This window comes from Bufo bufo, chromosome 6, assembly GCF_905171765.1.
Source record: "Bufo bufo chromosome 6, aBufBuf1.1, whole genome shotgun sequence".
Classification (NCBI taxonomy): domain Eukaryota; kingdom Metazoa; phylum Chordata; class Amphibia; order Anura; family Bufonidae; genus Bufo; species Bufo bufo.
Window position 1 is genome coordinate 79,477,969 of NC_053394.1, and position 13,360 is coordinate 79,491,328.

The 13,360-nt window shown below is 42.3% G+C and overlaps 1 protein-coding gene across 1 annotated transcript in view; it reads left to right on the plus strand.

Annotated features, from left to right (window-relative positions):
* Positions 1 to 4,074: 4,074 nt before the first annotated feature.
* Positions 4,075 to 13,360, plus strand: part of LOC121005535 (intelectin-1-like) — a 32,712-nt gene continuing 23,426 nt past the window's right edge. The window contains exons 1-3 of the mRNA XM_040438306.1: positions 4,075 to 4,098; positions 4,612 to 4,696; positions 12,489 to 12,644. Coding sequence (XP_040294240.1) covers positions 4,075 to 4,098; positions 4,612 to 4,696; positions 12,489 to 12,644 — 265 coding nt within the window. The remainder of the gene's footprint in view (positions 4,099 to 4,611; positions 4,697 to 12,488; positions 12,645 to 13,360) is intronic.

Here is a 13,360-nt window from a genome sequence, read left to right on the forward strand (position 1 = left end):
GCCCAAACGCAAGGCCATGGAGGATTATATTAAGGAAAGCCTCGGTAAGGGGCACATTAGACCTTCTGTCTCTCCTATGGGAGCGGGGTTTTTCTTCGTTAAGAAGAAGGATGGTGGTCTTAGGCCTTGTATCGATTACCGGAAATTGAATAAGATCACTATCCAGAATAGATACTCTCTCCCATTGATTCCGGATTTATTTAACCAGGTTCTGGGGGCAACCTGGTTTTCTAAGATTGACCTTAAAGGGGCATATAATCTAATCCGAATCAAGGAGGGAGACGAATGGAAGACGGCGTTCAATACTCCGGCAGGACACTTTGAATATCAGGTTATGCCTTTTGGACTCAGCAATGCCCCAGCTGTGTTCCAAGACTTTATGAATGATATTCTTTGAGAGTTTTTAGTTAAATTTGTCATTGTCTATCTTGACGACATTTTGATATTTTCTCCTGATTTCAAATCTCATGTGTCTCCTGTTAGACAAGTATTAGAGGTATTGAGGGAGAATCAGTTGCCCGCTAAACAAGAGAAATGTGTCTTTGGTGTACAGGAGATACTGTTTCTAGGGCATGTCCTGACCCCTCATGCCTTCAAGATAGATCCTGGTAAGGTACTAGCTTTTAAGGAATGGGTAAGGCCTTTATCCTTAAAGGCCTTACAACGGTTCTTAGGTTTTGCCAATTACTACCGTAAATTTATTAAGAATTTTTCAGTAATTGCTAAACCGTTGACCGACTTTACTAAGAAAGGGGCGGATTTGGAGAACTGGTCTACTGAGGCCATTACTTCGTTTGAAACACTAAAAAAGGCATTCAGTAGCGCTCCCATTCTGATCCAGCCAGATCAGGAGAGACCTTTTATTGTGGAGGTGGATGCGACTGAGGAAGGCGCAGGAGCAGTCCTTTCACAAGGTCCTGCTAGTCTAACTAACCTGAGACCTTGTGCATTCTTTTCCAGAAAATTTTCTTCCACCGAGAGAAACTACGACATAGGGAATAGCGAATTGCTGACCATTAAGTGGGCATTTGAGGAGTGGAGGCATTTTCTGGAGGGGGCAAGGCATTGTGTAACTGTTGTCACTGACCATAAGAACCTTATGTTTCTCGAATCTGCTAAGAGGTTGAATCCCCGTCAGGCTAGATGGGCACTGTTTTTTACTCATTTTGAATTCTCCATTACTTTCAGGCCTGGAAGTAAAAACGTGAAGGCTGATGCATTATCTCGGAGCTTCCATGCTTTTCAGCCTACAGAGGCACCTCCTGAATCCATCCTACCAGCAAATATCTTCGTAGCAGCCTTAACCCAAGATATCTTGGCTCTCATCAAGGCTGAACAACATCTGGCACCGGCAACCACCCCAAAAGATAAGTTGTTTGTCCCCATACAATTTCGTCTCCAGCTGTTGGGCGAATGTCATGATTCTGGCTTTTCTGGACATCCTGGTTTTGAGGGCACTAGAGAGCAGGTTTCTAGATCTTATTGGTGGCCCACTCTATTTAGGGATGTCAAGTCCTACTTGTCAGCCTGTGAGGTTTGTGCTAGGTATAAGACACCTAGGACTCGCCCTGCTGGTAACCTACAACCCCTACCCATTCCCAGTAGACCCTGGTCCCATATCTCGATGGACTTTATTACTGACCTGCCGCCGGCGGAGGGTAAGACTGTGGTTTGGGTAGTGGTCGATAGGTTTAGCAAGATGGTTCATTTCATTCATCTGTCTAAACTCCCGAATGCCAAGACCCTGGCGTCTATTTTTGTGAAAGAAATTGTACGGTTGCATGGTATCCCGGAAAATATTGTATCTGACAGGGGTGTGCAGTTTGTGTCCAAATTTTGGAGGGCTTTCTGTCAAAGATGTCAGATTTTGTTGTCTTTTTCCTCCGCCTACCACCCTGAGAGTAATGGGCAGACTGAACACCTTAATCAGTCTGTGGAACAATTCCTGAGGTCGTATGTTGCTGATGACCAGAAATTATGGGTTAAATAACTTCCGTTGGCAGACTTTGCTTTGAATAACCGTGTTAATTCTTCTGCTGGGGTCTCCCCTTTCTTTTGTAACCAGGGTTTTCATCCCCGTTTTCATTCTGGGTCGTCCGTCTCCTCCTCTAACCCTGAAGCGGATAAACTCTCCTCCGAACTGTGCACAGTTTGGGCCCGGGTTCAATCGAACCTAGAAAAGGCTCAAAGTTCCCAAAAACTTAAGGCCGATAGGAGACGTTCCAAGGGGGTGAACTTTCAGGTTGGGGATAAAGTATGGTTGTCCTCCAAGAATCTATCTCTCAAGGTAGCTTCTAGAAAATTTGCTCCTCGTTCTATTGGACCGTATAAGATCACAGAGGTGATTAATCCGGTATCGTTTAAGTTAGAGCTGCCCGAGTCGTTCCACATTCATAATGTATTTCATAAATCTCTACTTAAAAAATATTTTGAACCTGTTGAACCGTTAAAAGCCTCGCCTCCGCCGGTTCTTGTTAATGATGCTGTCGAATATGTGGTGTCTAAGATAGTGGATGTCAGGAGAGTGCGTAATTCCTTACAGTACCTGATTCACTGGAAGGGGTATGGACCTAAAGAGAGATCTTGGGTTCCTGCTAGGGAGGTTCATGCTCCTAGACTGGTTCAAAAATTTCATTTAGAACACCCTGAAAGGCCATCGCCTGAAGTCTTGGGTCCGGTGGCCACTCGTAAAAGGGGGGGAGTACTGTCACGGGGCGCCAAAGGCGCACTCGGTCTCCCATCAGCCGCAGACCTGCTGCTTAGCTTCGGGAGCGAGGATCTGTGTTTGGCCTTGTTCCTAAGGCGGCTTTGCTAGCTGGGAGGCTCCCTGCTCCTAGGTCTGCCTTGAGCGCCGAGCTGATCACTCCGTGCTCAACTTGTCTGTCTGTCGGTCATGTGACGCTGGCCACGTCACATGACCCTCAGACCCCACTATAAATACAGGCAGCCTGCTGGCCACAGGTTGCCTGTTAATTCTAGGTTCCTGGCTATTTGTTGGACTACTGATTACTCACCTGATCCTGTTCCCTGATGATCCTTTGCCTGCTCTTCCTGTACTGCGCATCCCTCCTGGTATTGTGACCTCGGCTCCCACCTGACTACTCTTTGCGGACTCCTCTGGTACTTCTCTACTCTCCTGGTATTTGACCCCGGCTTCTCCTGACCATTATTTGCTTAACCCTTTGTACTGCGTAGCTCTCTTGGTTCTGACCCGGTCCGTTCACATTCCGTTATTTGTCTTGTCTGTCTTCCCAGCACGTATCCTAAGTTAGGGACTGCCGTCTAGTTGTCCCCTGTCATTAGGACTTGCGAGGCAAGTAGGCAGGGCCAGGGGTGAGGGTGGAGCGCAGTGGTCACTATCCTCCCCCCTGTGTGTAGTGTACGTGACCGTCACAGACCAATTGAAATAATATTTTTAGCTCAAAATAAGTACAATGCAACAATAAAAAAAAATTGCCCCCAAAGGTGTCAATAGCCTTTAAAAACATTTTAAAATAGGAACCCGAAGTCGGGTTCGGTAAAGACACAGATAAGAATACCGAATAAATTCACTGAAGTCTCGCGCGACTTTGGATTATGCTAATTTTGCCTATGCGGATATCATACATTTTAATGCTGTACAGAGACAGCATTAAGAAAAAAGTGTTTGAACGAATCAAATTCGGATCTCTGATCACGCATAATTTCCGCTTTCAGAAAAATTGCAGCATCTTCTATATTATGCGTTTTTATTTGCTTTAGCAGGTTTTTTCACTTCAGGTTTTGCTGCAATAAATAAAATCCACAGTAAAATCGGCATTTTTTATGTGTAGATATGTTGCAGAGTTTGTTGCTGGTGTGTCACAGAATTCACTCATTTATGTATTGCAAAGGATTAAAAAATTTCGAACATTCTCGGCATAAATTGACTTGCTACAAATTTAAAATATCCGATGCATGTCAATGTCTGCTGTGGAGTCTGCTGGTAATATGCTATGGATTTTCCAACCAGAAATCTCGACACTGCCGCCTGTGAACATCCCCTTATAATGGTAGCATTCAACTACTGGTGATGTATACATCTATTTTGCTACAATGGTGTCTACCAAGAGGTGGACGGTATTCGGCCGGTGCCAGGGTGGTCCACTTGTTAGTTGCATCGCCTGGGTCTGACCATGGCTAATCTGACCAGAGCTCACAACATCACAATGATTTATAATGCTGTCAGTTCTTGTCTGTTGGCTGGTCACAGTCATCATGTGTGTGTACTATCATTAGTGATGAGCGGCAGGGGCAATATTCGAATTCGCGATATTTCGCAAATATTTGGGCGAATATTCGCCATATATTCGAGAATTTGCGAATTTGTGATCTGCAGGCATTATTTTCTTGATTGCGAAAATTCGCATAAAAATCGCATAAAAAATCGCATAAAAAATCGCATAAAAATTCACATACACTGTTATTTAAGAAAAAAACGAATATTCGCGATTACGAATATATTTAGCGATATTCTAAATATTCGCGAATTCTCGAAAAGCTGATATTCGCGATTAAAATTTGCAATTCGAATATTCGTGATTAACACTGACTATCATATGCAGTACATGCTTTTCTATGCTTTTATTTTAGTTTTGGCCTAAATCATCAAGGAAAATGTTGGTGCGTAGCCTCTTAATAATCTCTATCGCTCTTGGAGTGAAGTGTGACCAATCTGGTGAGTGCTTTTACATGTAAAATAATACAGTCAGATATATAGTAGATTGCCTGATCAAACATGAAATACATAATGAATATGACACATAAACATGTATTTTAACAGTTCCTTAACAGTTTAGACAAAATAATTGACATTGACAATGTTAATTTATTGCTATTTTCAGATAATGTCTACTTGGGCCATCCCTGTGTTATTCCTCCAGGAAATCTATGAATAAATTGTCAGATGGGTGTTGCCATGGCTCTTGTCATAAGGGTGTGTCTCAGCAGTAATCGGACAGTTTCAGATTGTTTAAAGGGCTTCTGTCACCCCCAAAAACACATTTTTCATTGTTGGGCTTGTTAAAATCCTTATTGAACAACTATTCCCTATATAGGGCTCTTACCTTGGTCTGTGGTTTTGTTTCATTAAAAATCGATCTTTTAAAATATGCAAATGACTTCACTACCAGCAAGTAGGGCATCTACTTGCTGGTAGCCGCCGCATCCTCCTTTTAAAAAAACGCCCCCTCCTCCAGTTGATTGACAGGGCCAGCAAGCGCTCTCCTCCTCCGGCTGGCCCTGTCAGCATTTCAAATCCAGCGCCTGTCTTCATTCTGCGTAGGCGCTCTGAGAGAAGGAGGCTCGCCTCCTCAGCACTTTCTCAGTGCGCCTGCGCCGATGACGTCACCGAAAGAGAAGACGTCATCGGCGCAGGCGCACTGAGGGAGTGCTGAGGAGGTGAGCGTCCTTCTCTCAGAGAGCCTGCGCCGAATGAAGACAGGCGCGGGATTTGAAATGCTGACAGGGCCAGCCGGAGGAGGAGAGCGCTCGCTGGCCCTGTCAATCAACAGGAGGAGGGGGCGTTTTTTTAAAAGGAGGATGCGGCGGCTACCAGCAAGTAGACGCCCTACTTGCTGGTAGTGAAGTCATTTGCATATTTTAAAAGATCGATTTTTAATGAAACAAAGCCACAGACCAAGGTAAGAGCCCTATATAGGGAATAGTCGTTATAAAAGGATTTTAACAAGCCCAAAAATGAAAAATGTGTTTTGGGGGTGACAGAAGCCCTTTAAGCATACAGTACAGACCAAAAGTTTGGACACACCTTCTCATTCAATGAGTTTTCTTTATTTTTATGACTATGAAGGCATCAAAACTATGAATTAGGACATGTGGAATTATATTCATAACAAACAAGTGTGAAACAACTGAAAATATGTCATATTCTAGGTTCTTCAAAGTAGCCACCTTTTGCTTTGATTACTGCTTTGCACACTCTTGGCATTCTCTTGATGAGCTTCAAGAGGTAGTCCACTGAAATGGTCTTCCAACAGTCTTGAAGGAGTTCCCAGAGATGCTTAGCACTTGTTGGCCCTTTTGCCTTCACTCTGCGGTCCAGCTCACCCCAAACCATCTCGATTGGGTTCAGGTTCGGTGAATGTGGAGGCCAGGTCATCTGGCGCAGCACCCCATCACTCTCCTTCATGGTCAAATAGCCCTTACTTTCAAAGTTTTCCCAATTTTTCGGCTGACTGACTGACCTTCATTTCTTAAAGTAATGATGGCCACTCGTTTTTCTTTACTTAGCTGCTTTTTTCTTGCCATAATACAAATTCTAACAGTCTATTCAGTAGGACTATCAGCTGTGTATCCACCTGACTTCTCCTCAACGCCACTGATGGTCCCAACCCCATTTATAAGGCAAGAAATCCCACTTATTAAGCCTGACAGGGCACACCTGTGAAGTGAAAAACATTTCAGGGGACTACCTCTTGAAGCTCATCAAGAGAATGCCAAGAGTGTGCAAAGCAGTAATCAAAGCAAAAGGTGGCTACTTTGAAGAACCTAGAATATGACATATTTTCAGTTGTTTCACACTTGTTTGTTATGTATATAATTCCACATGTGTTAATTCATAGTTTTGATGCCTTCAGTGTGAATCTACAATTTTCATAGTCATAAAAATAAAGAAAACTCTTTGGATGAGAAGGTGTGTCCAAACTTTTGGTCTGTACTGTACATATAAAGGAGCTCCGTACAGTATTACAATGTATTGGCTCCAATGAGCCCAAGTTATTACTTTGCAAAGTCTCCACTTGTCATTGGGATTAGGGATGAGCGAATCAACTTCGGATGAAACATCCGAAGTCAATTCGCATAAAACTATGTTTCAATACTATACGGAGCGAGTGCTCCGTACAGTATTAGAATGCATTGGCTCTGAAGAGCTGAAGTTATTACTTCACGAAGTCTCACGAGACTTCGCATAATAACTTCAGAAATTGATTTATATTGTAAAAAAAACATTTCCCGAACTGGGGTTCGGTTCCAAGGTACCACTTGGAACCAAACCCAAGTTCGGGAAATGGATTTTTACAGTATAAATCAATTTCTGAAGTTATTATGCAAAGTCTCGCGAGACTTCGCAAAGTAATAACTTCGGCTCATCAGCGCCAATACATTCTAATACTGTACAGAGCACTCGCTCCGTACAGTATTGAAACAAAGTTTTATGTGAATCGACTTTGGATGTGTCATCCGAAGTTGATTCGCTCATCCCTAATCCTAATGACATGTGGAATGGTAATACCATCCATCAACTTAGTCATGCATTTCTAGGATGAGGAACAGATGTTGCCTTAGGACTCATGCACACAAGTCCATATGCGTGCTGTGTGTGGATGGGCACCCATTGACTTGAATGTGTCTGCGATCTGCAAGAGACGGTCTGGACCGCAAAAAAAAGGACATGTTCTATTTTTTTGCGGTGCGGAGGCATGAACCGAAATCCCACTAAAGAACTACGAATCACTTTTGATCTGTGCCTCTGCTCCACACCTCTCCGTATCTTGAGGATTGCGGACCCACTGTGGTCCACAATACAGACAGGGGGCACACACTCTTGTGAGCATGAGCCCTTAATGGGGATGTCTGATTTAAACTTTTGCTTTTCTTATGGAGTCATGGATCCGTATTCCATGGCCCAGGTTGCCAACTGCCCATAATTTCCTGGGCAATGTAAAAAATAAGACTTTTTCTTTAACCCCTTAAGGACACAGCCTTTTTACACCTTAGGACCAGGCCATTTTTTGAAAATCTGACCAGAGTCCCTTTAAGTGCTGATAACTTTAAAACGCTTTGACTTATCCAGGCCGTTCTGAGATAGTTTTTTCATCACATATTGTACTTCATGACACTGGTAAAATGAAGTCAAAAAAATTATTTTTTTTGCACCAAAAAATACCTAATTTAACAAAAAATTTGGAAAAATTTGCAAATTTCAAAGTTTCAGTTTCTCTACTTCTGTAATACATAGTAATACCCCCAAAAATTGTGATGACTTTACATTCCCCATATGTCTACTTCATGTTAGAATTGATTTGGGAATGATATTTTATTTTTTGGGGATGTTATAAGGCTTAGAAGTTTAGAAGCAAATCTTGAAATTTTTCAGAAATTTACAAAAACTCAATTTTTAGGGACCAGTTCAGGTCTCAAGTCACTTTGCGAGGCTTACATTATAGAAACCACCCAAAAATGACCCCATCTAAGAAACTACACCCCTCAAGGTATTCAAAACTGATTTTGCATACGTTGTTAACCCTTTAGGTGTTGCACAAGAGTTATTGGCAAATGGGGAGGAAATTTGAGAATTTCATTTTTTTGTCTAATTTTTCATTTTAACCCATTTTTTCCACTAACAAATCAAGGGTTAACAGCCAAACAAGACTGTATCTTTATTGCCCTGACTCTGCCGTTTACAGAAACACCCAATATGTGGCCGTAAACTACTGTACGGCCACACAGCGGGGCGTAGAGTGAAAGGTGCGCCGTATGGTTTTTGGAGGGCTGATTTTTATGGACTGGTTTATTTACACCATGTCCCATTTGAAGCCCCCTGATGCACCCCTAGAGGAGAAACTCCCTAAAAGTGACCCCATCTAAGAAACTACACCCCTCAAGCTATTCAAAACTGATTTTACATACATCGTTAACCCTTTAGGTGTTGCACAGGAGTTATTGGCAAATGGCGATGAAATTTGAGAATTTCATTTTTTTGCCTAATTTTCCATTTTAACCCATTTTTTCCACTAACAAAGCAAGGGTTAACAGCCAAACAAGACTGTATCTTTATTGCCCTGACTCTGCTGTTTACAGAAACACCCCTTATGTGGCCGTAAACTACTGTACGGGCACACAGCGGGGCGTAGAGTGAAAGGTGCGCCGTTTGGTTTTTGGAGGGCTGATTTTGCTGGACTGTTTTTTTGGCACCATGTCCCATTTGAAGCCCCCCTGATGCACCCCTGGAGTAGAAACTCCATAAAAGTGACCCCATCTAAGAAACTACACCCCTCAAGGTATTCAAAACTGATTTTACAAACTTTGTTAACCCTTTAGGTGTTGCACAAGATTTAATGGAAAATAGAGATACAATTTCAAAATTTCACTTTTTTGGCAGATTTTCCATTTTAATATTTTTTTTCCAGTTACAAAGCAAGGGTTAACAGCCAAACAAAACTCATTATTTATGGCCCTGATTCTGTAGTTTACAGAAACACCCCATATGTGGTCGTAAACTGCTGTACGGGCACACGGCAGGGCGCAGAAGGAAAGGAACGCCATACGGTTTTTGGAAGGCAGATTTTGCTGGACAGTTTTTTTTTACACCATGTCCCATTTGAAGCCCCCCTGATGCACCCCTAGAGTAGAAACTCCAAAAAAGTGACCCCATTTTAGAAACTACGGGATAGGGTGGCAGTTTTGTTGGTACTAGTTTAGGGTACATATGATTTTTGGTTGCTCTATATTACACTTTTTGTGCGGCAAGGTAACAAGAAATAGATTTTTTGGCACGTTTTTATTTTTTGTTATTGACAACATTCATCTGACAGGTTAGATCATGTGGTAATTTTATAGAGCAGGTTGTCACGGACGCGGCGATACCTAATATGTATACTATTTTTTTTATTTATGTAAGTTTTACACAATGATTTCATTTTTAAAACAAAAAAAATGTTTGTGTCTCCATAGTCTAAGAGCCATAGTTTTTTCAGTTTTTGGGCGATTATCTTAAGTAGGGTCTCATTTTTTGCGGGATGAAATGATGGTTTGATTGGCATCTATTTTGGGGTGCATATGACTTTTTGATTGCTTGCTATTACACTTTTTGTGACGTAAGATGACAAAAAATGGCTTTTTTTACACCGTTTTTATTTTAATTTTTTTACGGTGGTCATCTGAGGGGTTAGATCATGTGAAATTTTTATAGAGCCGGTCGATACGGACGCGGCGATACCTAATATGTATACTTTTTTTTTTATTTATGTAAGTTTTACACAATGATTTCATTTTTGAAACAAAAAAAATCATGTTTTAGTGTTTCCATAGTCTAAGAGCCATAGTTTTTTCAGTTTTTGGGCGATTATCTTGGGTAGGGTATGATTTTTGCGGGATGAGATGACGGTTTGATTAGTACTATTTTGGCGTACATGCGACTTTTTTGATCACTTTTATTACCTTTTTTGGGAAGTAAGGTGGGCAAAATTTCAATTTCATCATAGTTTTTTATTTTTTATTTTTATGGCGTTCACCGTTCGGGTAAAGTAACATAACCGTTTTATAGATCAGGTCGTTACGGACGCGGCGATACCAAACATGTGTAGGGAATTTTATTTTTTTCATTTTTAATCAGTGATAAATGTGTTTTTTGATTTTTACTTTTTTTTCACTTTTTTAAACTTTTTTTTTGACCCAGACCCACTTGGTTCTTGGAGATCCAGTGGGTCTGATGTCTGTATAATACAGTACAGTACAATATATATTGTTCTGTACTGTATTTTACTTACACTGAACAGATCTATGCTTTTAGCACAGATCTGTTCAGCACCATGGACAGCAGGACTCCTGAGAGGCGTCCTGTTGCCATGGGAACCTTCCCCGTCTGCTCAGAACTGCGCAGACGGGGAAGGGTAAGCACAGGGCTGGGGGGCGCTCTCTGGGGGCTCTCTCCCTCTCCCATCGGGGGGCTGCAAAGGCACAGCAGCCCCCCGATGGGAGAGGGAGGGAGCTCCCTGCGCTGTTAACCTTTTCCATACAGCGGTCCGTACGGACCGCTGTATGGAAAGGGTTAACGGCTGACATCGCATCGCAGATGTCAGCCGTTTATACCAGGGTGCCAGCAATGTGCTGGCACCCTGGTATACCCACTAGAAACCAACGATTATACAAGGGGAGGCGGGCGGGGGATCGCGATCCCGCCTGCCGCACCGCCCGCCTCCCGCACCGCCCGCACTGCCCGCAACCCTCCCCCTGCACCTCCCACCGGGCTAAAATCACTCGGGGGGTGCAGGGGGAGGGATACAGATCTATTTTAGGAATACTAAAGTTTCTGATCCCCGCGGTCAGGGACCGCTTGGATCAGAAACTGCAGAAATCGCAGCAAACCGCAGGTCTGAATTGACCTGCGGTTTGCCGCGATCGCCGACATGGGGGGGTCACGGGACCCCCCCGCGCATTTAGCCTAGGTGCCTGCTCGATGATTTGAGCAGGCACCGGGTTCCGATCACTGCCGGCCGGGCGGCAGTGATCGGAACAACACATGACGTACCGGTACGTCATGTGTCCTTAAGTACCAGGACATCATGACGTACCGGTACGTCATGTGTCCTTAAGAGGTTAAAGTAATAATAATAAAAAATAATATTAATAATAATAATAATAATGTACCCATTATTTGAAAGTTGGAGTAGCTTGTATGAGCTTGCAGCTTGAACTTGTGTTTATTATGACTCTAATTAGCAATATGTGAGGGTGCTGCCAACCGTTGCGGCTGTACTGCATTTTGGATGCGGCAAAAAAAAAAAAAAAAAATTAAAAAAAATGTAGTTTTTGTAACAACATACCTGCAGTTAACGTGCCTTTTCTTTCAGCAAATGGTAAAAAAGGCACACAGGAAAACTGAATGACATTAATTGCAAAATTAAGTTCCCATATTTTTCGGACTATAAGATGCACTTTTTTGGCAGTGCGTCTTATAGTCCGAATGCTAATGACTACTTCCATTATGGTCAGCATACGGGAGGTGCGTGGATCAGTGAGGGCTGTGCTGGCTCAAGTCACCGAGACCCCATCAGCCTCAAATCAGACCCAATCTGAGACTGATGGGGTCTGATTTGAGGCTGATGGGGTCTGATCTGAGGCTGATGGTGGTTAGGTGGTCTGATCTGAGGTCTGATTAATAATGGTGGTCTGTTTTGGTCTATTTTGGGGTTCTGATGAAGATTGGAGGTCTGTTCTGAGGTCTGATGAAATTTTTTTTTTCTTATTTTCCCCCTCCAAATCCTAGGTAGCTCTTATAGTCTGGTGCATCTTTTAGTCCGAAAAATAAGGAACATTAATGTAATTTAAGTGTTCTGCCTGTTTTCCCTTGCTGGAAGAAAATGCACCATAACCATAGTTATATTGTTGCAAAAAAACGCATGTGGAATTTTTAATGTTTTTTTTAATAAATTAAATGCCTCCTCTGACATCGTAGGTCCCACCAGAATCAGGGTGGCACATACCGGTATTGATAAATCAGGGCTATTATTTTTTTCCAATTTGTGATAAAAATGTTGGAAAAAAGCTGTTCTGTAATCCTGTTTACTGCCAAGATGGGCAGAAATCTCCTGTAATCAGCAAGAAAACCTTATGCATGAAAAGTTTATTTTACTATTTTGCTATAAAAATTATCATTTTACATTGGAATAATTGTAAGATTATGGAAAATCTTTTCTTTTGGATGGTATAACATATCTCTGTGTTCTTAGGGAAGTCTAATGATGAGATGAAAGAAAACACTCAGAATTCTTTGGACAAGGACACTGAAGATATTCTCCTGTCAAGCTCTAGAAATCCTACTGGAAGGACAAACATGGGATACAACAGTTGCAAAGAAATCAAGGATGCATATAATTATGCTAAAGGTGAGCTGTATAGTGGATGTCACCTGCACACTGGTGCAGGTAAACGCACATAAGATCCGCACAAATTTCTGTGAGGATTTATGTGAGTTTCTGCAGCATATCCGTACCAAAATCCACAATTTCTAATTGCGGATTTTGGTGCCGATTTGATGCTATTTTGCTGCAGATCTCACCCTTCCATTGAAAAAGCTGACATCCGCAGCTAAAACCACAAACATAGCTGACATGCTGCAGATTTTGAAATCCATACGGCAGGTCAATTTCTGCACAGAAAAAATCTGCAAAGTGTACATGAGATTAGTGTCATCTCATACACTTTACTGGTACTGTAATACAGTGTTTTTTCTGCATGGGAATCCGCACATATTCTGAAAACAATGTAAGTCAATGGTAACAGATCCGTTTTTTAGGAGCCTAAAAAACAGATCTGTCACCCATTGACTTTCAATGTATTTAGTGCCAGATCCATTTTTTCCATTTAGATTTCACACAACCGCATCCTAACGGAACGGATGCATCCCCCCCCCCCAAAAAAAAAAGTGGGCATTTTTGAGCGGCGTTGGGTAGCCCCGGTGTTCCCGTGGCTGTGCTTATATGCCCCAAATTTACCAACTGAAACATTGGTAAGTGTGGTAATGCAGGAGCACAAAGGTCATGCCCGTACTTCCTGAAACCCATCTCAGGTCTGTGCTGCTAGGAACAGACTTCTCCTACTA